We start from the raw sequence: 23,961 nt of genomic DNA, 5'->3' as shown, positions 1-23,961 counted from the left end.
CTAGTTTATAGTATATTTAAACTATTTACATGTTTAAATCAAATTCTGCTGAAATCTTTCGAAAAACCATTGGCAGCGATTTTCTGCGCGTAATGCTCATATGATACACTAATGCAGTTTTCATTAATTAGCTACTTCATTAGAACCTTGAAAGAGACCACTATATGTGTAATTTTGTGTAATTTGGCTTGGATTATTTTGGTAATATGACTACGGTCTTACCGACCGTAAAAGGTAAACAAAAAAAAAACAGCCGCCATTCGCGGCGTATTACTATGAATTTCTGAATTCCTCGTCGAAATATTCTTGCATAAATAAATGCAGAATCCTTTAAATTTGTGTTTTTAACCTATGATGCTTCCAATGTTTTTAATTATTACAAAAAAAATGTTTAATTAATTTTGCAGCGCAAGAAGCTTGCCACCGCAAAACATATTATTTTTCCTAATTTTCCAATATTTTTTCAGTTCAAAAAACCAGCGAAATGATATAAAAATAAAATTCTCATTGTGAGACCATACTGTCAATGAGCTGGCTAATACATTTTTCAATTACAATTTTCTTCATTAAACTCGTATTTTGTTATCGAGTATCTGGTATATTTTATGTAGACTATCGATTATCGCGGCAATGCATTAATGCATTATTCTAATGCATTAGAGCGCCATATAGTCGTCTGGCTCGCACTTGTGTAAAACGCTATAGCGCTGTCAAATCTTGAATGAAGTCTCTAATTAATGCGCCAGTGTCATGCCCGTATAAACAATTTTAATCATATGGCAGCACTAAGATCAATTTCGATGCAGCCAAGATCTGGCAACTCAGTTTGGCGGGTAACCAAAATCGATTTGTTTAAATTTGAATTTATTTATTGAAAGAAAATTGAATAATACAAAAGGCTTCATATGCAGTACCTATTTATTTGAGTGACGTGAATTTTGAATGTGTTCAATAGCTTAATGGTTTATTTTTATGGTTACTGAACAGCGTTTTTTCGTTTGAAAACATGAAAAACACATGACAGTGACCTACGAACTTGCTGTGTCCAACAAACTAAACTGCTTGAGAGCGCCTGCCACCCGTCAACATGCATGCAAGGTCTTTTGCTGCTGCCAAGCGACAATTAAGGTCGATCCACGCCCTCTTTTTCCGTCTTGTTTTCCCCTATGGTGCAACGCTGGGGAAAAGTATACGGTTGTTACGTTGTTCACCTGTTTGTCATTGTCATTTTGCGACATGTTTTGACTGCTTTATTCAATGGCCAGCATTGAACTTCGCACACGCGATCCACCTGAGTATCGACTGTGGAGAAGCATCGAGCATCGCACTGGATTTTGGCGGTGCTTCCGTAATAAACTTTCAAATCAAGTGCAAAGCCACGCGCCGAACTCTTACCTTCAGTTCTTTCCTAATTGAAACTCTTCACGCCATTTCATGGCTAGCTGGATTCCATTTCCCAGTGGCAGCTGTCCAAACAAGTAACCCACGGCCAGCATGGTTGTTGATGACAGATTTTCGGGGGATCCCAGCTTGGGGAAAGGTGGGAAAATATTATTTGCTCTAATAAAAAATATACCGAGGGAAAATAAGTTGGATGAATAAAATTATAGCAATTAATAAATTAAAACTGACAAATTTGAGACTTTTAAAAAGCCTTTTTTAGATAGTTATCTTCTTTCTTTTATTTAATTTAAAAAAAATGTTAACAATTTAATATATTAAAAAAGGGATAGTAAATAAATTCCTTTTAATTACATATACCACCAATTTTTTTCTTATCTTTTCATTAGGGTAACTTCGATTTCTAAAAACACTCTTAAGTTCCATTAAGTCGTCTCCTAGTTGTCCTTAAATTTATATTCCCTGTTTTCTTCGAGTATTGTTGTGGTGTGCGCTTTGTGCTTGCTATTTAGTGGGCATTACGCTGCGCCTTCGTCCTCGCTCCGGCGTGAAATGATAATGGCGTACGCATCCCTTTGGCACGGCACCCCCGAGGAAGCAGGAAGAGGGAAAGACAGGGGAATGAATGGGGGCTATGGCCATATGTTCTCGGGGGCCTGCTCTGGCGATACTCCCCGCGACCGTCGCTCGCCACTGACCTCAATAATAATTTCGTCTAATTGCTTCGTAATTATGCCGCGCACATGCTTTTCTTGATTCGCCCGCTGTTGGTAATTCACTGCCCTCTCCTATCTTCGCCTGTGCGTGCTCTCCATGCTCAAGGATTCAAGGATGTGCGGTAGCTTCTAGGGGGCGGCTGGCCGACCGGTTCGAGGCGGCCATTTTGGCCATGTTATTATTTGTCTCCTTTGTTTTGTGCCATTTTTCGTCATTTGCTTCATTTTCTGTCATTAGAGGCATTTAACTTTTTGCTGTTTTGCCTCTTTCCGATTTGCTTTCATTATTCATGTGGCCGCGGCCATTCACAGTCCACACTTCGCCAGGAAAACTGAGTAAATGGTCTGCCGGCCCGGTTTTTCTGTGGTCAACGAAACGATACAAATTAAATTATAAAATTTCCCGAGAATTTTGAAGAAACTGCAAAAATCAAAACTTTTACAAATCTTAGTCTACAATCGTAAACATTGGCATAATCATAGTTGGGTCTTGATTTAGGATTATTATTATTAATTCAAGATTTTGTTTAAAATTCAATTATATTTCAAGCCATAAAAAAGTTTAAAAGAACAAAGATAAACGTTAGAAAGGATACTAAAAAAATCTTTGAAAATGCTCATATAAAGATTTGATAATTTTTAAAATAAAAAAGGATTGTTGAGATTGTTTTCTGAATTTTAAATATTTTTTGTAATATATTTTTTATTTTTGTGTATTTTTGGGTGTATTTTTATTTGGGGGACTTTGGGGGAATTACGGGGATATTTTGTAAAAGTCGTTAATTTCCTTTTTCAAAATTATAAAAATATTTTAAATAAATTAATTCATAATAGGATGATGATCACAGTCTAATAAAAAACCGCTTCTAGGAAATTTAAGTTCTTTGTAAACTAACCATCTATATTAAATTGACAAAAAAGAAATCAAATAAAACCCAATTGCTTAATTACAAAACTATTCAGGCGAAGACCCACTACAAATGTGTTTTCACATCGAGAATTCAATAGGAAATAGCGAAATGCACTTGCTGCCTTGGCTTACTCCATCCCTTTTGTGCTGCCAAGGAGCCAAGGAGCGTATCAATGTGTGTCAATGGGCTGTTGACTCCAATTGGATTCACCTGTCGTCGTTCCAGGAGTGCAGAGCTGCAGCCCGCCTCTATTTTCTGCTCGTAGCAATATGTGTCGGAGTCATTTAGATGGTATCACTCACATTTTTAATGACAACTAATACGACTGTCATTTGAGTTTGCCCCCATTTTGGCCCCCCCTTCTCCTACTTAATCACATTTCGTAGGTGGCAAAGGGGGGAGGAGAGGCCGTGTCTCGCTCTTTTGGCCACAAGTATGTCTAATGCGCACAACTTTTAATTGAGTTTAAAATTGTATGAAGAAAGGACGAACGGCACGGAATGGAATGGAAGGTCCTGCCCGTGCCAATGGAAATCGGCAACCGTAATTATATAGCAGCTTACGCGTATGTGCGTGTGTGCTTGCGGGTGTGCGAGTGTTTATGTTCGCAGTTTTTGAAGTGTGTCGGTTTCAATCTCGGTAAATTGCCCATGAAATATTAACTTTACCATAATGAGACGCAATTTTTATACCTCACAATTTGGCTAACAAAATTTGGCAGGCATGAAAACTTTACAAAGTCACACACATGCCCAGGGCCACACTGAAACAAATCGTATATGAAATATTCAATTTGAGTTTTCATTTCATCTCTGCTGTAAACGTCAAATCTAATTTTCTTGCTGTCTGAATTTTCACTATTTATTATTTTTTCTTTAAAAAAAAACTAGATTAAAAATGCGTCCAAAATGCAACCAGGCAGTTACCTTGTTCTCCCCGGAAGGCCGTCTTCCCCAAGTGGAATACGCCGTAAATAGCGTCAAAAAAGGATCGACGGTAGTGGGAATCCGCTGTTTCAACTGTGTGGTAATGGCCCTGGAGCAAAAGGTTCCTCTTCCGATGCAGATGGAGCGTTCCCTACCGCGGATCTTTCCAGTGGACGAAAATGTGATGATGACCTATGCTGGAATGGCGCCCGATGGCCGTGTCCTGCTCGCCCGAGCCCGTTCCGAGTGCAAGAAGCTAAGGACTCTTCATGGAGGTTCCCTGAGCGTAAAGCAAGTCACTGAATACATTGCCGACTTGCAGTTGAAGCATACCCAGGCTCCCGATTGCCGTCCCTTTGGCGTGTCCTGCCTGGTGGGCGGCTTTGATCCGAATCTTAAGCCTCGATTGTATCAAACCGATCCTTATGGTAATTATTATGAATATAAGGCTTGGGCTATTGGTCGATCCGAGGAAACGGTCCAGGCATATCTGGAGACAGTATTTACCACCGATTTTGTGCCTAACCGCCACAGGGCTATTAAGTTGGCCATTGATGCTTTGCTCCTGGTGTGCCAGCCGGAAAACAAGAACTTTGAGGTGGTGCTGCTGAAGCGCAACAATCATTTTGTGAGGCTGGACGCGGAGATTGTGGCCGAATATGTGAATAGCATGGATGAGAGCGCTGAGGGATAGAAGGTCAATGGAAAGGAAGCATTTTATACATATTCTAGAGTGCTCTGCTGTGTTAAACATTTTTGTAAAGCTCTCTTCATCTCTACTTATATTAAGTATATTAATAAATAATATAAATATTTAACTACACCAAATAAGAAACCAATTTAAATTTAAAAAATCCTGGACTTGGACTTTTAAAAATTAACTTAACACTGCCTTAAAAATATTCCAATCGATTCCAAGCATCAAATGTTAATAAAAACAAAAAAGGAAATAACTCAAATATAGAAAATAAATTTCAGAATACCTCCAAATTGTTTCAGTGCACAACCTCAAATGGAAAGACAACAGAAAAGGTTAGCTGGGCATTATAAATTGTTTGGTTTTATGTCCTTAGCCTTTTTGTTTTTGTTTGGCTGGATAATGTTAGTGCACCTGTCTCCATATAATCCAATAAAAAACAAGGAGCTGCGGGAAAAACCGGCACAATCCTTCTTATTCAGTGGCCAAGAGTCGCACATAAAGGACACAAATTCTTTGACCCAATTATGGCCATGGAATTGTGACACATTGAGGCCTTACTGCACTCGCCCTCGCCTGGCCTTCGATGTAATCCAGCGCCGAATGAAAAATGACTCAATTTGCAATGGCCGACATCTTACCACCGCAGCCCGATCTTCCTCCCCCTCAACTCTGGGTCCCAACAGACACCGTCATTACTTTTACCGTTGCCACAACCCTTAATAAGGAGTAATTCCGTGGCCCACGGATAGTTAGTGGAAAATGACTTGGCTTATAAGTAAAATTTCTTGCAATTTCGCATCGACAAATGGCCATTTTTTTTTTGTTTTTTGTTTTTGTGTGTGTTTTTTGCTGCATGGCACGTACAATGGGACAAGCAGAAAATAAAAACAAAAGTCAGTGGAACACGACAGCGAAGGAAGGTAGGCGAAAATCGAATATTCCGGCTGCCAGATATATCCGCTAGCAAGATTTATTCCACAGCCCGCCCTGTCGAGAGTTGTTTAATTGGAGTTTCAACAGGCGCGAAGTACATACTACATACTACATAAAACGATTCCGACAAACAGGGGTGACAAAGGTATTTAATTCTCTTGGCTATGTCAGTGGAAAGTGTATGTACAAAATAATAATAATAAATAAGAGCTGTGCAGTCCCAGACCTATGCCATTTTACATTTAATTAAAGGGTATAAACAGCCAGAAATGTACTGTCAAGGTCTCCATTTGTATATTTTTTCCATCAGAGCATTGCTTTAAGCAACCTGGGCATTTTTTTTATAATTTGTACAATTTATGTAAATGGTAGGCATTCTTTATGCTGCCATCAACTACTTGAATTTGTAATTCAATCGAAAAGTTGTTGTGCGGATTAAAAAGGCCGGACTTCGCTTAGTCGCCTATTAAAAAGCAAAGTGAACGGAGGAGCATATCACCATGTATGAAGTCGATAATAGCACGCTGACCATATCGGGCGATCCTGTCCAGTTTCCACTCGTGGGGAGTCCCTGGTCTCCGATGATGATCCTTGGTGCTTACCTTTTCTTTGTGCTAAAGTTAGGAAGGAAAATCATGGAGAATCGGAAGCCCTTCGATCTGCGAGGCGTAATAAAGGTTTACAACATTGTTCAGATCGTGTACAACAGTGTGGTATTACTAAGTGTAAGTAAACAATAAATAAATAATGAATAACAATCGAAAGGACTCGATTAGCTATTTGTAATTTATTTATTAAGCTTATTTATTTAATATATATATTGTATTCATAAATATCCTTAAATAAACTGCATACTTTTTTTCAGGCCGTGTACTTTTTGTTTGTTTTGAAAGCATACGACATGAGTTGCGTCCATACACTGCCACTGGATCACGAATACAAGAACTGGGAACGCCTGATATCCTACTCGTACTACTTCAACAAGTACATGGACCTGGTCGAGACGGTTTTTTTTGTGATGCGGAAGAAGGATCGACAGATATCCTTCCTGCACGTCTTCCACCACACTATCATGTGTGTTGGCGGATACTTGTATCTCATTTTTAGTGGCTATGGAGGCCTCCTGTTCCCTGTGTGCCTTCTTAACGTTGCGGTGCACGTCATCATGTACACCTATTACTACCTATCCTCGGTCAGCCCCGAGGTGCAGGCCAGTCTCTGGTGGAAGAAGTACATCACCATCGTCCAGTTGGTCCAGTTCTGTCTCGGTGTGTCATTCTTGATCAACCATTTGAGGCAGCCCAACTGCAATGCGTCGCGAACGGTGATCTACATGGGCACGCTAGTGGGTGCGGCCTTCATCACGCTCTTCACCAACTTTTACGTCAAGGCTTACATACTTCCCGGCAGGAAAAAGTCCCAGATGAAGGTGCAGTAAGCAAAACATTGTAGCCACATTTAGAATTTTTAGAAACAATTAAAACCGCCGCAGCGAAAGCCGGCGCTGTTTCAATAACTTACCTCAAGCTAGGGAATGTAGGTGTAGGCCATGGAATAGCTTTGAATAGCTATTTAAGGGGTAGTGAACAATAGAAAAGCACTGAGAAGTGACTTAGTTCCATGCAAATTATAAATATGTAATGCAATTGCATAACTCGTATAAGGAGTGTGTTGCGTATTTATAACCTGGATATTTTTGATTCTTTTAATGAAACAATAAGTTCCACATTTGTTCTAGGGATAGATTTTGGTGGCTAAAAAAAGATTTTAATATAATTATCGGTATTAACGAATAATTTCAGAATGTTTATTTATATGATGACATTTTCATATTTAACTTTAAAAGTGATAAAATCTATTTTTTATCGCAACGTGAATATATCAGCCTTTTTGTTATCAATACATTATCGTTATATTCCGATTTTCTGTCATCCCTAGAGTTTTATATATTATGCAAATTTCATTAAGCTCACTGCCTCCTCCATAATGAAAATCCCATCTACACTACTGGCCGAAATAATAAGTACATGCGTATGTGGTTTGTTTCAAGTCCTATAAAATTTGTTTAATAAACTTAAGGAAAAAACCCACTTTATTTTTAGTTTCCGTACTTATTCTAGATAATAAAAATAACTGCCTAAAGGATTTTACATTTCAAATTTAGAGACAGGGGTCAATTTTATCCAAAAAGCCTGAAAATGAGTTGGCCAAAATAATAAGTACACCCATTCTTCTAAGCCTAGAACTCGGAACGTATTAGATATTTTGCACTTCTGTTTTCTTATTAGTTAACTTAGATTAGTATCCAATAAAACCACACTCGTTTTAGGTAACTTTCGCTATTATTTTTGGCATTCTAGCAAGAAGTTTGTTGCAAGTCACTACTAGAAACTCAGACCATGTTTCTTCAGCAAATCTTCACAAATCTTCAAAATTTTTAAATGTATTGGTTACAATACGACGTTTTAAGTTTCCCCATAAATTTTTGATTAGGTATGAGTTCGGAAACTGACTTTTCCAACCCATGACGGTTACTTTTTTGTCCCTAAACCAGGCCATGATGACTTTTAAGGTTTACTTTGGATCGTTATCTCGTTGGAAAATCTATCGGAAGGGCATGTTTCCCTAAGCATATGGTTAGAAGATGCCAGTTAAAAAAGTTTTATTTTCGAATACGGTCGTAATACCATTTATGAGATGTATTTGCACAACGCCATGCCAGGAAAAACAGCCCCTGACCTTTATGCATCTGTCTCCGGGCTTAACTTTTTTTTTCGCGTTTCAAAGCTCAATTTTTTGACTTTGGTTTGACGTACAAACCGTCTAGAATCGTTTTCAAAAAGAAATATTTTTGTTTCATTGCCCCAAAGTATTTTGTTTCCACCTCCGGTTCAGACCATACCAAAAAAATGTTGCAAAGCTTTTGCTTCATCTGAAAAAATTTTCCTTGAAGTAATAGAACCTTTTGGGGTATACGTCCTTGTAATCCTGTCTCATGCAGTCTACGACAAACTGTTCGAGCTCAAATTTAAATGTCAATTTCGCCGGAAATGGCCTTGGATGACCAAACAGGTCCTTTTTGGCAAGAGAGAGGTAACTGTTATGAGATGGTCAAGTCAGTCTCCTATCATAAACCTAAACTAAACATTGTGGGGAAACTTAAAACGTCGAATTGTAACCAAAACATTTTAAAATGTTGACGATTTGTGAAGATTTGCTGAAGAAACCTGGTCTCAGCTTCTAGTACTGACTTGCCACAGACTTCCTGCTAGAATGCCAAAAATAATAGCGAAAGTTACCTAAAACGAGTGTGGTTCTATTGGATACTAATCTAAGTTTACTTGTAAGAAGAAAGAAGTGAAAAATATCTAATACGTTCCGAGTTCTAGACTTAGAAGAATGGGTGTACTTATTATTTCGGCCAGCCCATTTTCATGCTTTTTGGATAAAATTGACCCCTGTCTCTAAATTTGAAATGTAAAATCCTTTAGGCAGTTATTTTTATTATCTGGAATAAGTACGGAAACTAAAAATAAAGTGGGTTTTTTTCTTAAGTTTATTAAACAAATTTTATAGGACTTGAATCAAACCACATACGCATGTACTTATTATTTCGGCCAGTAGTGTATCTTTACCCTCAGTTGTTGAGAAGAACCTCAAGCCCACTCATGGTAGCTTCTTACTTGTTTCTATTAATTTTCCTATCGTTGTTATGGCAGGTTTTGGTATGATATGAGCATTCGTTCCGATTTTCAAAAAAGTACTGTTTTAAAAGCTTTGTTAAGAAACTAGGAGACTAGTTGGATTTAATCGAAAAACTTCAGTGGAAATTGCAAAAATAAATCATTTGTGACTGTTTGCAAAGTCGCTCTTTCCATTAGGTCTCGTGCCCAAGGCTTAATTAAATTCAGAGTCGACTTCAAAGTGCAAACAGTGTCTCAATGCCTGCCTAATGGTACCTGCTAAGCATATACATACACTCGATATACTCGATCATAAATTATTTATTTCACTTCACAATGCAATTGGGGCAAGTATTTGAGTCTATTCAATTCCACAAAAACCTTCCTCACGAACGGAACCCCGTCCATTTGGGATCTTGGATACGAACATGCTTACACCGGTAGATCCCGAGCAGCTGGCTTTTTTGGCCAGTCCGTGGCCCACTGCGATTATCCTGGCCACCTATCTGCTGTTCGTGCTGAAGGTGGGCCCATGGCTAATGGCAGATCGGAAGCCCTTCAATTTGCGTGGATTTATCAAGACGTACAATATCCTGCAGATAATTTACAATGGCAGCATAGTCGTCAGCGTGAGTATAGGAATATAATGCAGTAGCTCTGGTTGCAGTACATCGTTCGAATGACTTTCGCAGACCTCCTACATCCTCTTTGTGCGGAGGCCATACAAGCTGAGCTGCCCCATTACTATGCCACTGGATCACGAGCTCAAGGATGTAGAGCGTCTGATTAGTAATGCTTATACCATCAACAAGTTTGTGGATCTGGTCGAGACCGTGATCTTTGTGCTTCGTAAGAAGGATCGGCAGGTGTCCTTCCTGCATATTTTCCACCACATTTCCATGGTCCTCTACGTGTACCTCTACACAACCCTGAACGGTCCCGGTGGCCCCAGTGCTCCGATGATGCTCATGAACGTGATCGTGCACACGATCATGTACACCTACTACTTCCTGTCGTCCATCAGCCCGGCGGTGCAGGCGAGTCTCTGGTGGAAGAAGTACATAACCATAGCTCAGCTGATCCAGTTTGGGGGTCTGATGGTGTTCTGCATCCAAATGCTGGCCCAGAGTGACTGCCAAGCGCCCCGTTTTGTGTCGTACGTTATTGGTGCTTTATCCGCGTCCTTTACTGTTATGTTTGGCAAATTTTACTACCGGACGTACGTAGTGAACAACCAAAAGAAGGTCTAGAGTCCAGAGTGTAGATATCTATTAAATGCAATAAGACATATTATTAACAATGAAATTTTTGAATACCCAAATCTTAAATCTTAAATCTTTTTACCATCTACCAAGGAGCTAGACCTAACAATGTCACGATGAGAGTGTTTACTGGTCTTTAGGCTCTTTGTGAGCAATGTCCTGACTCCTTCTCCTAAATCTTGTCTTGGGAGTTATCTCCCTAGACTGTGTGCAACTTCTGAAGAACATATGGACATTTCCATAGAAAAGTCCACTTCGAACAAAAAAATGTTACCCAAAATCAATCTGTCCACCAATCTGTGAAAGAGCTAATCTCTATCACTTATCTCTCTCTATCTGGAAGATAAATCTATTTAAAATATATTATGTATAAGCCTTTCCTTTCAATGTAGTTTAAGAGTGGCTCAGAGAACGCATCGGATGGCCACAGACTTGGGGGGAAACACCACATGTAAGGTTTCAACCAAAACAAACTTTAATTATAAAAGGGTTGGGACAATGTAAAAAGCATTGTCATTTCCGCACAACTATGTAAGAAATCTACTAGCACCAGCCAGGTGCAGTACTTTACTGTCCACGAATGTCATTGCAAGGCTGCAATTATGCAGTTTGCCTGTGCAATTCTAATTCATTGCATATAATTCCTATGTCAATTCCCGCTACGTAGACCGTTTATTTTTAAAGTTTTTATATTGACGCATTTCCTATTTTTTATGGCATAAATCCGGAACGTTGTCAATACGATTTAAAATTTATAAAGAGAATTAGTTATCGTAGTTAAAAAATATGTAGACCCTTTTGTTATTATAAATCTTAATATGGCATAAGTCCATTCCAAAGGAACTGCACAATACACGTTTAATGTCATTTAAAACGGCAATTACTCAGCACGCTCTCAGGCCAAACCAGCGGAGCCAAATGGGAACAGCCACGGACCCATACCCAGGACACAGACCAGACCCAGACCCAGACCCATTCGCAGTCCCAGCCAGAAACACGTAAGGGCCCAAATGCACTTGACTGTGGCTTCGCTTTAATATCACTGCATGGCCGCAATTATTCAGCTGGCACCTCGACGCTGATTCACCGCATGCGATTCTTATGCAAATTCCGGTTGGGTGGCCCTTCCGGTGCCATAAATCGCCGGACTGGCCTAGCCCGCCGTCCTGAGGACGAATCCAGCTAATCACGGGCGACCTACAGGATCGGTGACCGTGTCCCGATCGCTGCAATGCCTTCCGAGAGCATATACATATAGGTATCTAGGAGGGCTTACAATGTAAATTTTTCCTTAATTCTAGTCCAAGTCCAGCTCCTTTCTCAAATTTTTAAATTAAATAAATCTTGAATAATTTCTGTGGTCCTAAAATAATATTAAGCTTAATTATTAAACAAATTAATATATTGATTTTCTTTTGAATGAAAACTATACTAAAATGGTTATACCCTGTGGTAGGGCCAAATAAAAATTAAGCAGTTGTATAATTTTGTAAATAAAAGTCAAAGTCATCGTTAAAAGTTGGCTTCAGAGTGCAATCACCTCTAGTTTAAATTACTGCTTAATCGTATTTAAATTATATATTCAAAAATATTCAATATTCAATTCCATTAGGTCTCTTCTATATATCATTCAGCAGCCAAAATACTTTGTTTAATGGTTTTAAAACCTTTCGAGCGAGTGGAACTATGGCGATCTTGGATAAGACAATCCTTACACTGGTAGATTCTTAGGATTTTGGATTTTGGCCAGTCACTGGCCCACTGCAACTATCTTGATCATCTAACTCCTCTTCGTTCTGAAGGTGGCTCCATGCCTCATAGCAGATAGGAGGTCCTTCGATATATCGAAGGCGTAAAATATCCTGCAGAGTATGGAAATGGAATTAAATGTATGTTGCGCCCGAAGGATATCATCCGAATGATTTTCGCAGGCCTTTTCTGAGGTGCCTCATCACTACTCTACCACTGGAATACGAGCTCAAGGATACGGAGCCTCTGTTAAGTAATCCTTAAACCATCAAGTTTTTGGATTTGATCTGTGTGAAGTTGAAATTTCTATACCCAAAAAGTTTGTCGAAGTTAAAATCGATCATAGCATAGGCAAAACATGCAATAATTTCAATTCGGAGAGATTTTCTGTGTTGATATTTATTAGTTTCAAAAATCAGCATATTTCATTTAACATTTTAAATCATTTTAATAAAGCAAAATTTCACAAAGGTTGGTAGTTATATTTCTCCATAAGACATGGCAAGTTCGACTGGCCTTTTCTTATTTTAGCTGTTAATATAAATGGGTTATTTTTAAGTCTTTCCATGCAAAGGTTATGGGCAAAAATAGCGAAAAATCGAGAACCGAAGGGTTATTGTCGTGTGACTCCAAGGGAACTGCACAATGCACATTTAATGTCATTTAAAACGGCAATTACTCAGCACGCTCTCTGGCTCCACCACCACTTGGACTCGGATTCGCCGCATGCGATTCCCATGCAAATGCAGCCTGGGCGGCCCTTTCGGTGCCATAAATCGTCGGACTGGCCTAGCCCGGGTCTTATATTCTAATTAAAAGCGGTTAGCAATGCCCTAGCATGTGCTCAGACGGAGCAAGCGAATCACGTGCTACCCACAGGACTCCGAGTCCGTGTTCCAATTGCCCCAATGCATTCCGGGTTCAGGCCGCTTGACCTCGACGACTGCATTTGAAGAAAGTATCGACGGGATTTAAATTAGTCTATGTATTATTCAAGCTATGCACGTGCAAATTTATGCGTTAAGTACAAGTCAAAAACACCTTTTTAATAAAGATTAGTTTTTAAGGAAAAGCCTTAAAACTTCAAGAACATTCGATATTTGATTTTGTTTAACAACTGTATTTATTGATTATTTTTAAGTTAAATTAAATTTTAATTATCTCGTTTGTTTTACCTTTTCTACATTTGGTTGCCATCTTGACCTTGATCTCCTTTCATCGTTTGGGGTGATATTGATAACATGCAATGCTGTGCCAAGATCTCTCCAAACTCATTTACTCTTCTTTTTTGGAAGAATATAGTTGCGAATGTAGAAGTTGATAAATAATATAAGGAATATAAATGCAAAAACTGCGGACATCCCTGCGGAGAATTTGGCTATTTCACAGTCAGGTTGAAAGAGCGTGTAGGTGCAGTGCAACAGGACGATTAAGAACTGGACTAGCTGGATGGTGGTCATGTACTTCTTCCACCAGATAACCGCCTTCGAATTTCGATTGAGGGCTGACTGGTAATAGTAGATATACATCAGACTGTGCACAACCATGTTCCAGAAGACTACGAAGAGCCCGTGGCCACCATAGCCCTTATAGTGCATATAAAAGAAGGGTATATACACCATGTAGACGTGGTGGAAGACGTGCAGGAAGGATATCTGGCGATCCTTCTTTCGCAGGATGAAGAAAAACGTCTCCAGCATGTCTATGAATTTGTTCAAGTAGTAAGAGTAGCTCAGCCAGCGTTCCCAGTTTTTGTACTCGTGATCCAAGGGCAAGTTCCGGACGCATCTAAGATCGAAGTTTCCTGGTCCGAACATGAAGTGGACGGTCTGTGGTTTGTTACATTTTAATTCAGATTATTGTATATTCACTTGTGAGTACAGAAATTGTTCACTTACAAAGCCAAACATGAGGAGATTGTACACAATTTGCATTTGGTTGTAGACCTTGATCACAGCTCGAAGATCAAATGCTTTTCGGTTCTGCATTAACCTCGGACCCACCACTTTCACGAGGAGCAGGTAGGTGCCCAGAATGGTCAGGACAGGCCAGTGACTGCCCAGGAGGGGCAGGTGCACATCCTCCGTAGGTGTCCTTAAGAAGTCCCATATCTGGGACAGCATTGCGATTATCTGCGCGATCACGGCGTCGGTGCTTTGGTAACTAATCCAAGCCGCACAAGGTTGGAATGTGCTTTCCAATTAAATGTTAATTAGGTAATTGGGCTGTGTGATTAGTTCTTTTTAGCATATTTACGCAAGCTTTTTTTGTAAGCACCAAAAATATACATTCATGCAAAAGTTGTCACGAAAACAATATGCGTTTTGTAGTTTTTATAAACGAATTACAATTAAGAGACACTTACGAACGATTTTTGAAGCTCTTCAGGAAACTATGATGTTCCAAATTAACCTTTTAATTTAGGCCAGACAGACATTTACGTCACAAGACGCATGTGATTTGTTGTTTTACCTCCTCTCTGACGTCAACTTTAAGAAACCCTTTTTTTTGTAGATTTTTTAGTGGCATGGAAAGCTGTTTCTTTATTGAATGCCACAGGAATCGCTGTGGATCTCAAGCCACTTGATTTTCAGTAAAAAACTATGCAAAAATGTTACTTTAATTTAATTAATTTCTTAATGACACAGAAAGAACACAACAAATTTATAAACATCACTGTAATTTTAATAACTCTTAAACAATTTAATTTCTATAGATTTCTTAACAAAACTTGAAGTGTTCAGAACACATATCACATCGCCACCACACCATTCATTGCACCTTTCGCTCGTCCTTTTTGGACAGAATGTAGGCGTGAGTATAGAAGTTGATGAAAAGGATGATGAAAATTACGGAAACACCTCCGGCGGCACTTGCCGAGAATCTTGCCGTGGGGCAGTCCGGCTGATTGAGCGTGTAGATGCTGTGCGAAAGTATTATTACGAACTGGACCAGCTGGACGATGGTGATGTACTTCTTCCACCAGAGTCTATCTCTTCGTTCGGATTCACTGGCGGTCTGGGACTGGTAGTAGTAGGTGTACATTATGATGTGCACGATAACGTTGAAGTAACATATGAAGAAGCCGTGGCCCCCGTATCCGTGGTAGTAGATGTAAGCGAAGGAAATGTACAGCATGTAGACATGGTGGAAGACGTGCAGGAAGGATATCTGGCTGTCCTTTTTGCGCAGGACGAAGAAGATTGTCTCGATAAGATCAATGAGCTTGTTGGCAAAGTACGCATAGGTTATCCAGCGTTCTAAGGTCTTGTACTCGTGGTCCAGCGGCAGGTTGGTGATGCACCGGAAGTTGAAATTGCCTGGACCCAACATGAAGTGGGTTGCCTGTCGATCAAGTCACTGTCATTAAACTCTGCCATAGGTGTTCCGCTTGAGTTCCACTTACCAATATGAACATGACGATGTTGAACAGGATCTGGATGACGTTGTAGACCCTAATGAGACCCCGCAGATCGAAGGGCTTTCGGTTCGCCATGAGCCAGGGCCCCAATACTTTTACGAAGAGCAAATAGGTGGCCAGTATGCCCAGAACGGGCCTGGGGCTGGCCACAAGTGGCAGAAGCACCGGATCCGCCGGATCCCTATATAAGAAGTCCACAATTGTGGTCAACATGGCGACTTCGTGTGCGGTCTTGGTGTCGCAACAACGGCGACTAATCAGTCGGACACAAGTTGTCTTGGGTCGAAACTTGATATGCTAATCGATGGATTGACGCGTGGTTTATTTATGTGCTTATATTCATTACGTCCTTCTTTCATAACCAAGGCGCTCTGGTTGAATTTATTTGCAGCACGCGAAATAAGCATGGGGTAGGCCTTTGACAAGGCATTTGTATTCCCCCGCCTTCAGGTAATTTACTTACACATGCGTCTTATTTTTATCAGGTGGAATATGAAAGGCGATTGAGATTCGAGCACAAACAAATTGGAAAATACAGATTCAACTTCTCTTGCGACTGTCGATTGATAATACTACTTTCGCTTGGCACAGAAAGAACGAAAAACAATTTGTTTTCATCTAATTAACCTGGAGGTTATTGTTTTCACTTAATCAGATTCAGTTCCAATTCGAGTCCGATCGAAAAAAGGTATCCAAAGTCAGCACACTAACCTAAATTGAAATGTATGCGAATTTTTGTGACACTCATTGCTATGGAAATTGATGAAACGACCCCGGTATACTCTGCCTTTTAATCGATTCTAATAAAACGAAACTTTCCAGGTCCTTGGTAACTTTAAACATGATTATGGAAATTCCATTACAAGTTTTATGGGGAGGCCGCGCTGCCCTCTGGAAATGATGGAAAATCACGCACATACGAAACTCCCGAGCAGAGTGGTAGCGGAATTGGAGTCGCATCGGGTTACGCAGTGGCCACCAAAATTGGTGGCGAAAGTGCAGCTGCAATGCGTTCCAGCGGAGCGTGGCGGAAGCGGAAATGGGACGTAAACAAATACCGCCACATCACGCACATCCTGTGCAACAAAAGTGGTAACAGCCACACAAAATTTAAAACTTAATACGCCCATGCTTCCAACCAAATTTCGGTTGATTAAAGGTGCGGAAAATTGCGCAGGAACTAGAAGCGTTTAGGAATTTATAAGTCAAATTGCAGCGTTTGATGCAAAAATCTATCATTTAACGTTTTTATCATTGGCTTGTAGGGCGGCCTACAATGGAGGCAGAACCAGTTGGGAATTCTCAAGTCAACATGGCTGAGATAGCTCAGATTGGGCAGGGAAAATATGGCTGCCCAAGGAAGCCTTGGTATTAAGCCTCTGAGCTTTGTTGGTCACACTACCAAAATGTTTTTTGTGTAAACTGAAAAACTTGCTGTAAACTAAATGCATTAATTAAATAAACATTGATTCCAAAATAAGCAAAAATAATATAAACGGGGTTAAATATCAATTAAATTGTAATATAAATTATTCATATTACATATGGAAAGTGTGTTAGTGTGTAGTTATGATTACCAGAGCTTGTTCAAAATATACATAAATACGCTAGGGTAGCAACAAGGTTACTTAACTTTCACTCATTCTTTCACGGCATTGGCTGTCTCACTGACAGCAATATATTTTCGGTTATTCATTACCACGATTTCCATTAGTGGAGGCGTGATTTTTGAGGGGATATTGTCATTTGTTGTCGAGCCAGTCTGCATTTCCTCACCCACATCGTTCTGCAAAATCTTCTCCTGAACGTTCTCCGTAGGTTTGTCTTCCTCTTCCTTTGGGGCTTCATTTTCCGCTTCCTGATGTTCCAGGGGCTTATCAAGGTCTTTTTGGACGTTATTTTCTTCGTTTTGTTGAGTTTCCAATGGTTTCTCCGGCTCATTGGTCTGCTTCTCAACATTCTCCTTTGCGTTGTCTTCTTCCGGTTGGACTTTCCTTCGATTACCTTTTTCTTGGTATTTGTTGGTCTTGAAACAAGCCTGAATACTGGAGAATGAGAATGCGTTTTTTTTTTGTATAGAAAGTTATTTTACCGGACACACGTAGATATTCTTCCTAGTATAAGGATGTCTTATAACTTTTCTAGTCCTGATTTGGCAACATGAACAATTATTAAATGGAGCCATTGCGAGAGATTACTTCTTTTTTAATGTGTCACGTTGTCAGTTGGTACAAGATTAAGAATTTAATTGAAGATGTGGTATTTACTTTAGTATGCCCGCATACCATCTTTCGCCAGAGTTGTCGCCTATATTTCCACTAAAATGAAGAGCAGCACTTAGAAATAAAGAATCGATACTATCGATGATAAAATCGATTTTTTCGCAACTCTTCATAGATATTTGAAATTGATATTTAAAATCTGTATTCTGGTTGAAAAGTAAGCTTTATCCTTGCCATATTTTCAGTATACAAACACGAACTGTGGAACTAAAGGCTTTAATGAAGCAAAGCCGAAATACAATCCAGGAATGCACTCGACTTCCATTAGCATTCCCTGCCAAATTGCTCAACTTTTTAAGTGCTTTGATTTGCATTGTGAGTGGGCCTTTTGGGGTGCAGTGGGTGTTTCACCCATTAAATTGGCTTGGCAACAGCACCACCCTGTCTCTCCATCTTGATCCGTGTTTGCATCTGCATCTGCAGCCGAAACTGAACCTGAAACTGAAACCGAAACCAATGTGTAAAGCTGTGCAAACGACCTTTGATGTGGGGCTCTGGCTCTGGCTTGTCGCTGGTTTAGTCTCGACTCGTATTCGCATTAACGCCATTAGGCCAATTTGGCACTTTGCCCTGGCCCCGAAAGGCGCACGGAGAACTTTCACAAACAAAGGTAACAAACGGAGGCACGATGCAGCCATAGCTTTTCCCAATCCCAGCTTCTCCTTCCGGTTCCCCGTTCCGCTCCACGCCACTCACATGCCAATGCACGTGTAAATAAAAGTCAAGTGAGAAAAACAAATAAATTAGGAGGAGCGCATCCTCTGTTCGTTGGCAGCGGGCATTTCTCTTCGTTATTGCGCGAATGCCTTTAATTACGACACCAGGCGGCGAGAGCGGCAACTGTGTCCCAAGTCCAAAGTCCTGCCTGTTCCCTGCTCTCTGCTCCAGTTTCCATCCTCCATTTTCCGGCTGGCGCAGCATGCTCAATTTATGTTTATTTGAGAGCTGTTGCACTTGACTAATGTCCTTCGCCTGGCCTCTCATCCTGCCACTTAGTATCCAGCCGAAGAGGAATTCCCTTCATTTTCTACCAGGCCGAGACACTTCCTCTTGACCACTGACCGCTGTTCGACACAGGATCAACGTCCTTTTGGCGAGACGCTAAGCAGACAGAGCTCTTCGAAAAGGTAAAAGCTTGAAATGTACGAAAAATGTGAAATATACATACATAAGCAAAGGATTATTTTAGGAATTTAAATCACATAAGTTAAGTTAAAATTAACTTATATTTTATTTTATAAAAAATTCTAACTACTATTAACTCATTTGAGGTAAATTAAAACCTTTAAATTTCAGCTGTGTTCCATAAAAAACTTCTTCCGATTTGCCCGAATAAATCGAATCAATCTGGAAAGAAATCAATCCATCGATCCACCGCCCAAGTGGATCCATTGCCGGCGGTGCTCCAAAATAAATTTGATTGTAATTGATGGCGCATTTGATTTATTAGTTTTCTCATTAAACAAATTGTTGAACAATGCCTCTCGCTCGGCAAAGAACAATACAATCTGCCCGACACACGCACGCACACACATCCCGGGCTCCGTACTTGCGCTTATTTATGTAGATTGATGGTCATTCGTGTAAACACATCCATTGACGTAAATTTGAATAAACATTTTCATTAGCAAAATGTCCATGAGCCCCCGGAGACAGTCAGAGCTTGATTTCTGATGGCCGATGTCCGCCGGCCAGCTGTAGCTATAGCTATCCTGTCCTGGCCCCGGTAATGATGACCTGGCCATCAAATTTGTTCAATTGGTTTTGACTCGGCCTGGTTTTTGGGTAATTTATGATATTGGCCAAAAGTGACAATTACAGAACACCGGATTCAATCCTTTCCAAGATTACCTGGCCAGCAATTGGCTATTAAAACTAGATAATGATCGGTTGACATTGCTAATGTTTGGTTTCGAATTGTCTATTAAAATAAAAGTATCACAATAATTTACAGAAATTTACAATGGAATCGTGGGGATTCTATAGAAATGAATTCGAGCACCGCAAAATAAAATCATTAACGATTTCTTTTTGAAATTAAACATAATTTTAAAACAAGTTATAACAAATAACTAGCACAACATTTTTTAAAAATCTGAATTATATCAGATACACAATTTATATTATATTCATTTTACAATTTCCATTGACATTTTACAAGTCTAAAGTCTCTTTATGGATATATCCCTAATCTCTTTTACTCCCGAGTCCCTATTTTTCTTTAACTTTATTGTTGTTAAGGTCCGAGTTGGCAGACAAAGTGCGGGTGACACCTTCAAGGAGGTCTATTTGGTGCTGGAACATTATATAATCACTGTCGTAGATTTCCGGCACATTCCAGTAGTCGTCCTCCACAATGGTGGTAACCGGCTGGTCGTAGGACTGCTCGATGAGAATGCTGTCCAGAAAGTGGCTGCGCAGCTTCTGGAAGAGTTCGACCTTCTGTTTGCGGAGGCTTCTAATTGTCTCGATGGCTTGGCTGAAGGTTGGGTGCATCGGCTGGCGATCTTGGATGCCACGGACCATACTAACGGTTGCTGCCATCAACTGATAGGGGCCGAGCGTTGCACGAATTAGGTTTCGCTTGTTGGTCCACATGAAGGAGCAGCGGCCACACAGTCCGGTCACGAAGTTGGTCACTACGTTGGGGCACATCTCACACTTGGCCACCTGCAGGAGGGGATTACGCTTGAGGCGGTTCATGGCGATTATTATTGTCTGGAAGAGCAGCAATTAAAACATGTGACCCGGCTAGGGATGGGTTAAAACTTCCAGGGTAGCAGACAGCTTTGATAGGGTTGCCACGAATTCAATAAGAAAAAACGATATTAATCGATATTATCGTAAATTAATTCAATTGGGAAACTCAAATATATTTTAGATCTATATTGGTCATTCCTTGATCACTGATCTCTGATCATGATGCAAGATTTTTTCCAAGATTTCTTTCATCATGATTAGCCAAAAAGGAGCGTAACTCCTGCTGTCGGATATCAATGGTTGAAATATCGATAGCAACGGTCAAAATAAGAATTTTTAAAGATATAAAATAGTAGTTTTTAATTCAACGGAATTCTCTTTATTTATTCTGCTTAATCTTTTAATTAATTAATTTATAATTATTTACGGTGTAATGTATATCATGAACAACTTGATCACTGCTAAGCATATTTATGATTTATTACTCATAAACTAAATCTTAAGCTAAAAATCCTCGCAACTTCCTCTTCCGACGATGCTCTCTTTTCAGCCCAGAACGGCGGAATTCGTTTAATTTCTTAAATTGAAATTATGGTAATTTCCTGCAGTCATGCAAGCCCTTTTCATACTCGTTCGTGTCTGGCCGGAACCGATGACGAGTGTAAGCAGCAGGAGGAGGAGAAGGACAAGGTGGTGGCTTTGGCTGTTCGCTAACCGAAAGTCAAGTTCATAAATTTTGAGGCCCAAGGACCGGGGAGGAGCGAGGCACCTGTCCAGGCTGGGCGGCCGCAGTCACCGCTGCAGCGGCACGCTTCCCATCCAGCCGGATCCCAGGCGAAGCCAAGCCAATCCAATCCAAACCGAAGGTTAGCACGGCTAATCGATAGCTCTCCATGGCGATGGCCGGGGTGTTGATTTATGGCATTCCTGACGCACCGAAACTTGCTCCGGGAGCCGACAAAAGTGACACATTAATGTGTTCGATTGAAGTGCCGCCTACCTCCGCACTCCTCGGTCCTTGGCGCTCAATCCTGAATCCTCATCCCTCAATACTCAATCCTCGCCAGCACAGACACATACGGAAACAAAAAGCGCCCAGGGCGCACTGGCAGCTTGTTAAGCTCGTTGTTCTCTTAATTGCTGCCCCAAGTGGAGCGTTTCATTTGGACACCGCCCTCAGTCCACCATTTATCTGCCCTGCACAGCTTCATCAACTCATCAATCGCTGGAAAATCGGCAGTGATGGGTATAAGGGTACAAGCTTTCGGAAAAACCAAAGGACTCTCTTGATGTTGTAGACGACTTTTTATTTATTATAAAGCTTAGTAGAAACACTTAAACGAAAATCGCTTACAAAATGTTGCTATATATGTACATATGTATGTATATACAAAAAAAAAAAAAAGAAAAATAAAAACATATATGGTATATACATATATAAAGATGTATTTCGTCCGGGAAGTACTATTAGACTTAGTATTAGGCTACAAAGGGTACTCCAAGTTCCCCAGATATGAGCAACCAAGAACCTTACATCACTGGCCCATCTCTTACCTGTTGAGAGAGCTGCGTTTGCCTGAGGTCCTGCGTCCTTGTTTCGATTTGTGCTCGCAACTTTGCGGCAGGATTTTGTGGACGAGCATCCGGTAGGAGAGGACCCGGACCCACTTCCTGCGCACTCCCCCCGACTAATCGATGCAGGATCAACTGGGGCTTACGGTTATGACATCGTTTCCCTCCCTCTTTTTGGCACTAACCACACTTATCCACTCTCGAGGTATATTCCCGCACAGAGGGCGACCGCAAAGTCGGGCTAACTCAGTTTTTGGCTTGTGCCATGGCAAACAGAACTTGGATCGAAGGCAGTGGCGGCGGCTCCCAGCTCCGCAGAAACCACGCAATTTCTTTTCGCCGTACACCCAAGCGAAACGCACAAAAACCGGAGGAAATCGGCGGAATAGCGACAGGGGGGCCTGTGGCATGTAGATTGTGTTTGCCAATGCTGCAGCTCAAGTGTAAACATCATCTGGTGGCAAGGATGTGCGGACGGACGAGCTCCCCCAACAAAGCGGAGAAAAGCTACAGGCGGAGAAATAGGCTATGCGATACTCGGAGTCATCGTATTTCAATGGGAATTCTTGAATTAATTGAAACGTTTCCTGGATTCGAAGAATATAAAGAAGAGAAGCCACACAGGATTTATTTAGGCATATCTTTTTAATGTCTAATTATTTTAATTTCATTTAAATTACATTTCTCAACTCCTGAACGTTTGGTGAAGAACGGTAGTGCAGGAGAAAGGCGTAAATGATACTTTGGTATGTAGTTCAACGTCCTTTTTTCAAATTTGGCTACACACTGCACTTTCTGAGCTTTGCACTATAATTCCCAACGGTGTCTAGCTTTAAACTAGTGGCAATTTAGCTGGCAAATTTAACCGAATTATCTTTTATTTGATTGCAAAATTAGAAAGTCCATTAAAAATTACCCTGATAAATGTAATTTGCAGAACTTTTCTAAAAAAACATACATTTTTCTATAAAAAACTAATTAAAAAACTAAATTAATTTATAAAAAGCAGCTCTCAGAGATTTCCGTTCAGTGTACTTCTTATTCCTTGTCCCCAACTCCCCTGTGCCGCGACTCATGATAGAATTATACAAGGTAGTCCACTCGACTGCCGAAGTCGTTCGGGTTTTGGTCCATTAATGTCAGTGCATGGCCTGCTTGTCGAACTGAAAGGATGTGTGTGGACGGTTTTTTTTTTCAGAGCTTTAACCCTTAAGTGGCCAAGAAAAAAATTACATTTACATACGTAGATGAGGTTTCGCATGGAGGTCTGATGAAACCATCATCGACATTTAAAAACAAAATAAATCAACTCGAATTTATATTTATTATTTTATTATATGTATTATTATTTATTATTTATTTTAAGATACGCATATACTTTGGAATTAAGAGCTTAAACAAGAGAATGGCTGTTAAACAACAAAAACAAAGAATTATGTCAAATTCAAAACTTATAAATATAAAATTATAAACAATACAACTCTTGTCATAACTAAGGAAACTTTTAGCCCCATGCACCGTGTACGGGTTAATCGAAGCACTATGTTGCCATTTCACTCACACTAACTATTAAATGCTATTTCACTCGCACTTACATCAGGGGACTATGATTTTGCCGAGTGGACTACCTTGTATAATTCTATCATGCCGCGACTATGCATGTGTGTGCCTCAATGCGTTGGCTTCTGGTGCCTCCATCAACGCT

At 40.2% G+C, this 23,961-nt stretch overlaps 7 protein-coding genes and 1 long non-coding RNA gene across 10 annotated transcripts; 4 read left to right on the top strand and 4 right to left on the bottom strand.

Moving 5' to 3' along the window:
* The first annotated feature begins 3,518 nt into the window (after window positions 1-3,518).
* LOC108084107 (proteasome subunit alpha type-7-like) lies at window positions 3,519-4,785 on the top strand. 2 transcript variants are annotated; one of them, XM_070287304.1, is made up of 2 exons: window positions 3,519-3,571; window positions 3,919-4,785. In XM_070287304.1, exons 1-2 carry the CDS (start codon window positions 3,534-3,536, stop codon window positions 4,646-4,648), a joined length of 768 nt encoding a protein of 255 aa, XP_070143405.1. In that variant the 5' UTR covers window positions 3,519-3,533; the 3' UTR covers window positions 4,649-4,785. The 2 variants fall into 2 exon arrangements, with proteins under 2 accessions (XP_070143405.1, XP_041633509.1); XM_041777575.2 differs by lacking the exon at window positions 3,519-3,571 and adding an exon at window positions 3,772-3,845 and having other exon boundaries at window positions 3,919-4,783.
* A 1,091-nt stretch (window positions 4,786-5,876) lies between these two features.
* Window positions 5,877-9,694, top strand: LOC108084105 (very long chain fatty acid elongase F). Of its 2 annotated transcripts, none has more exons than XM_070287324.1 (3): window positions 5,877-6,312; window positions 6,453-7,016; window positions 9,307-9,694. In XM_070287324.1, exons 1-3 carry the CDS (start codon window positions 6,088-6,090, stop codon window positions 9,316-9,318), a joined length of 801 nt encoding a protein of 266 aa, XP_070143425.1. In that variant the 5' UTR covers window positions 5,877-6,087; the 3' UTR covers window positions 9,319-9,694. The 2 variants fall into 2 exon arrangements, with proteins under 2 accessions (XP_070143425.1, XP_017035621.2); XM_017180132.3 differs by having other exon boundaries at window positions 9,469-9,693.
* LOC108084010 (very long chain fatty acid elongase F-like) lies at window positions 8,065-11,049 on the top strand. The gene is made up of 3 exons (XM_017180022.3): window positions 8,065-8,680; window positions 9,715-9,899; window positions 9,963-11,049. Exons 1-3 carry the CDS (start codon window positions 8,620-8,622, stop codon window positions 10,518-10,520), a joined length of 804 nt encoding a protein of 267 aa, XP_017035511.2. The 5' UTR covers window positions 8,065-8,619; the 3' UTR covers window positions 10,521-11,049.
* A 1,151-nt stretch (window positions 11,050-12,200) lies between these two features.
* On the top strand, window positions 12,201-12,751 carry LOC108084101 (uncharacterized). The gene is made up of 2 exons (XR_001771048.3): window positions 12,201-12,401; window positions 12,464-12,751. It is a non-coding gene; the product is annotated as an uncharacterized lncRNA (long non-coding RNA).
* A 629-nt stretch (window positions 12,752-13,380) lies between these two features.
* Window positions 13,381-14,431, bottom strand: LOC108084092 (very long chain fatty acid elongase F-like). The gene is made up of 2 exons (XM_017180117.3): window positions 14,180-14,431; window positions 13,381-14,110 (listed from the first exon to the last, which is right to left on the bottom strand). Exons 1-2 carry the CDS (start codon window positions 14,402-14,404, stop codon window positions 13,553-13,555), a joined length of 783 nt encoding a protein of 260 aa, XP_017035606.1. The 5' UTR covers window positions 14,405-14,431; the 3' UTR covers window positions 13,381-13,552.
* A 458-nt stretch (window positions 14,432-14,889) lies between these two features.
* LOC108084066 (very long chain fatty acid elongase F-like) lies at window positions 14,890-16,393 on the bottom strand. Its single transcript, XM_017180085.3, has 2 exons — window positions 15,688-16,393; window positions 14,890-15,626 (listed from the first exon to the last, which is right to left on the bottom strand). The coding sequence occupies exons 1-2, from the start codon at window positions 15,913-15,915 to the stop codon at window positions 15,054-15,056; spliced, it is 801 nt and encodes a 266-aa protein (XP_017035574.1). The 5' UTR covers window positions 15,916-16,393; the 3' UTR covers window positions 14,890-15,053.
* Window positions 16,394-17,203: 810 nt separating this feature from the next.
* Window positions 17,204-17,982, bottom strand: LOC108084116 (glutamic acid-rich protein). Its single transcript, XM_017180146.3, has 2 exons — window positions 17,795-17,982; window positions 17,204-17,740 (listed from the first exon to the last, which is right to left on the bottom strand). The coding sequence occupies exons 1-2, from the start codon at window positions 17,885-17,887 to the stop codon at window positions 17,342-17,344; spliced, it is 492 nt and encodes a 163-aa protein (XP_017035635.1). The 5' UTR covers window positions 17,888-17,982; the 3' UTR covers window positions 17,204-17,341.
* Window positions 17,983-20,082: 2,100 nt separating this feature from the next.
* On the bottom strand, window positions 20,083-20,740 carry LOC108084011 (uncharacterized). The gene has a single exon (XM_017180024.3). The coding sequence runs from the start codon at window positions 20,685-20,687 to the stop codon at window positions 20,196-20,198; it is 492 nt and encodes a 163-aa protein (XP_017035513.1). The 5' UTR covers window positions 20,688-20,740; the 3' UTR covers window positions 20,083-20,195.
* Between the last annotated feature and the right edge of the window lie 3,221 nt (window positions 20,741-23,961).

This window comes from Drosophila kikkawai, chromosome 3R (genome assembly GCF_030179895.1).
Source record: "Drosophila kikkawai strain 14028-0561.14 chromosome 3R, DkikHiC1v2, whole genome shotgun sequence".
NCBI lineage: Eukaryota > Metazoa > Arthropoda > Insecta > Diptera > Drosophilidae > Drosophila > Drosophila kikkawai.
Note: the sequence above shows the minus strand (reverse complement) of the source record. Positions and strands in the feature narration are given on the sequence as shown.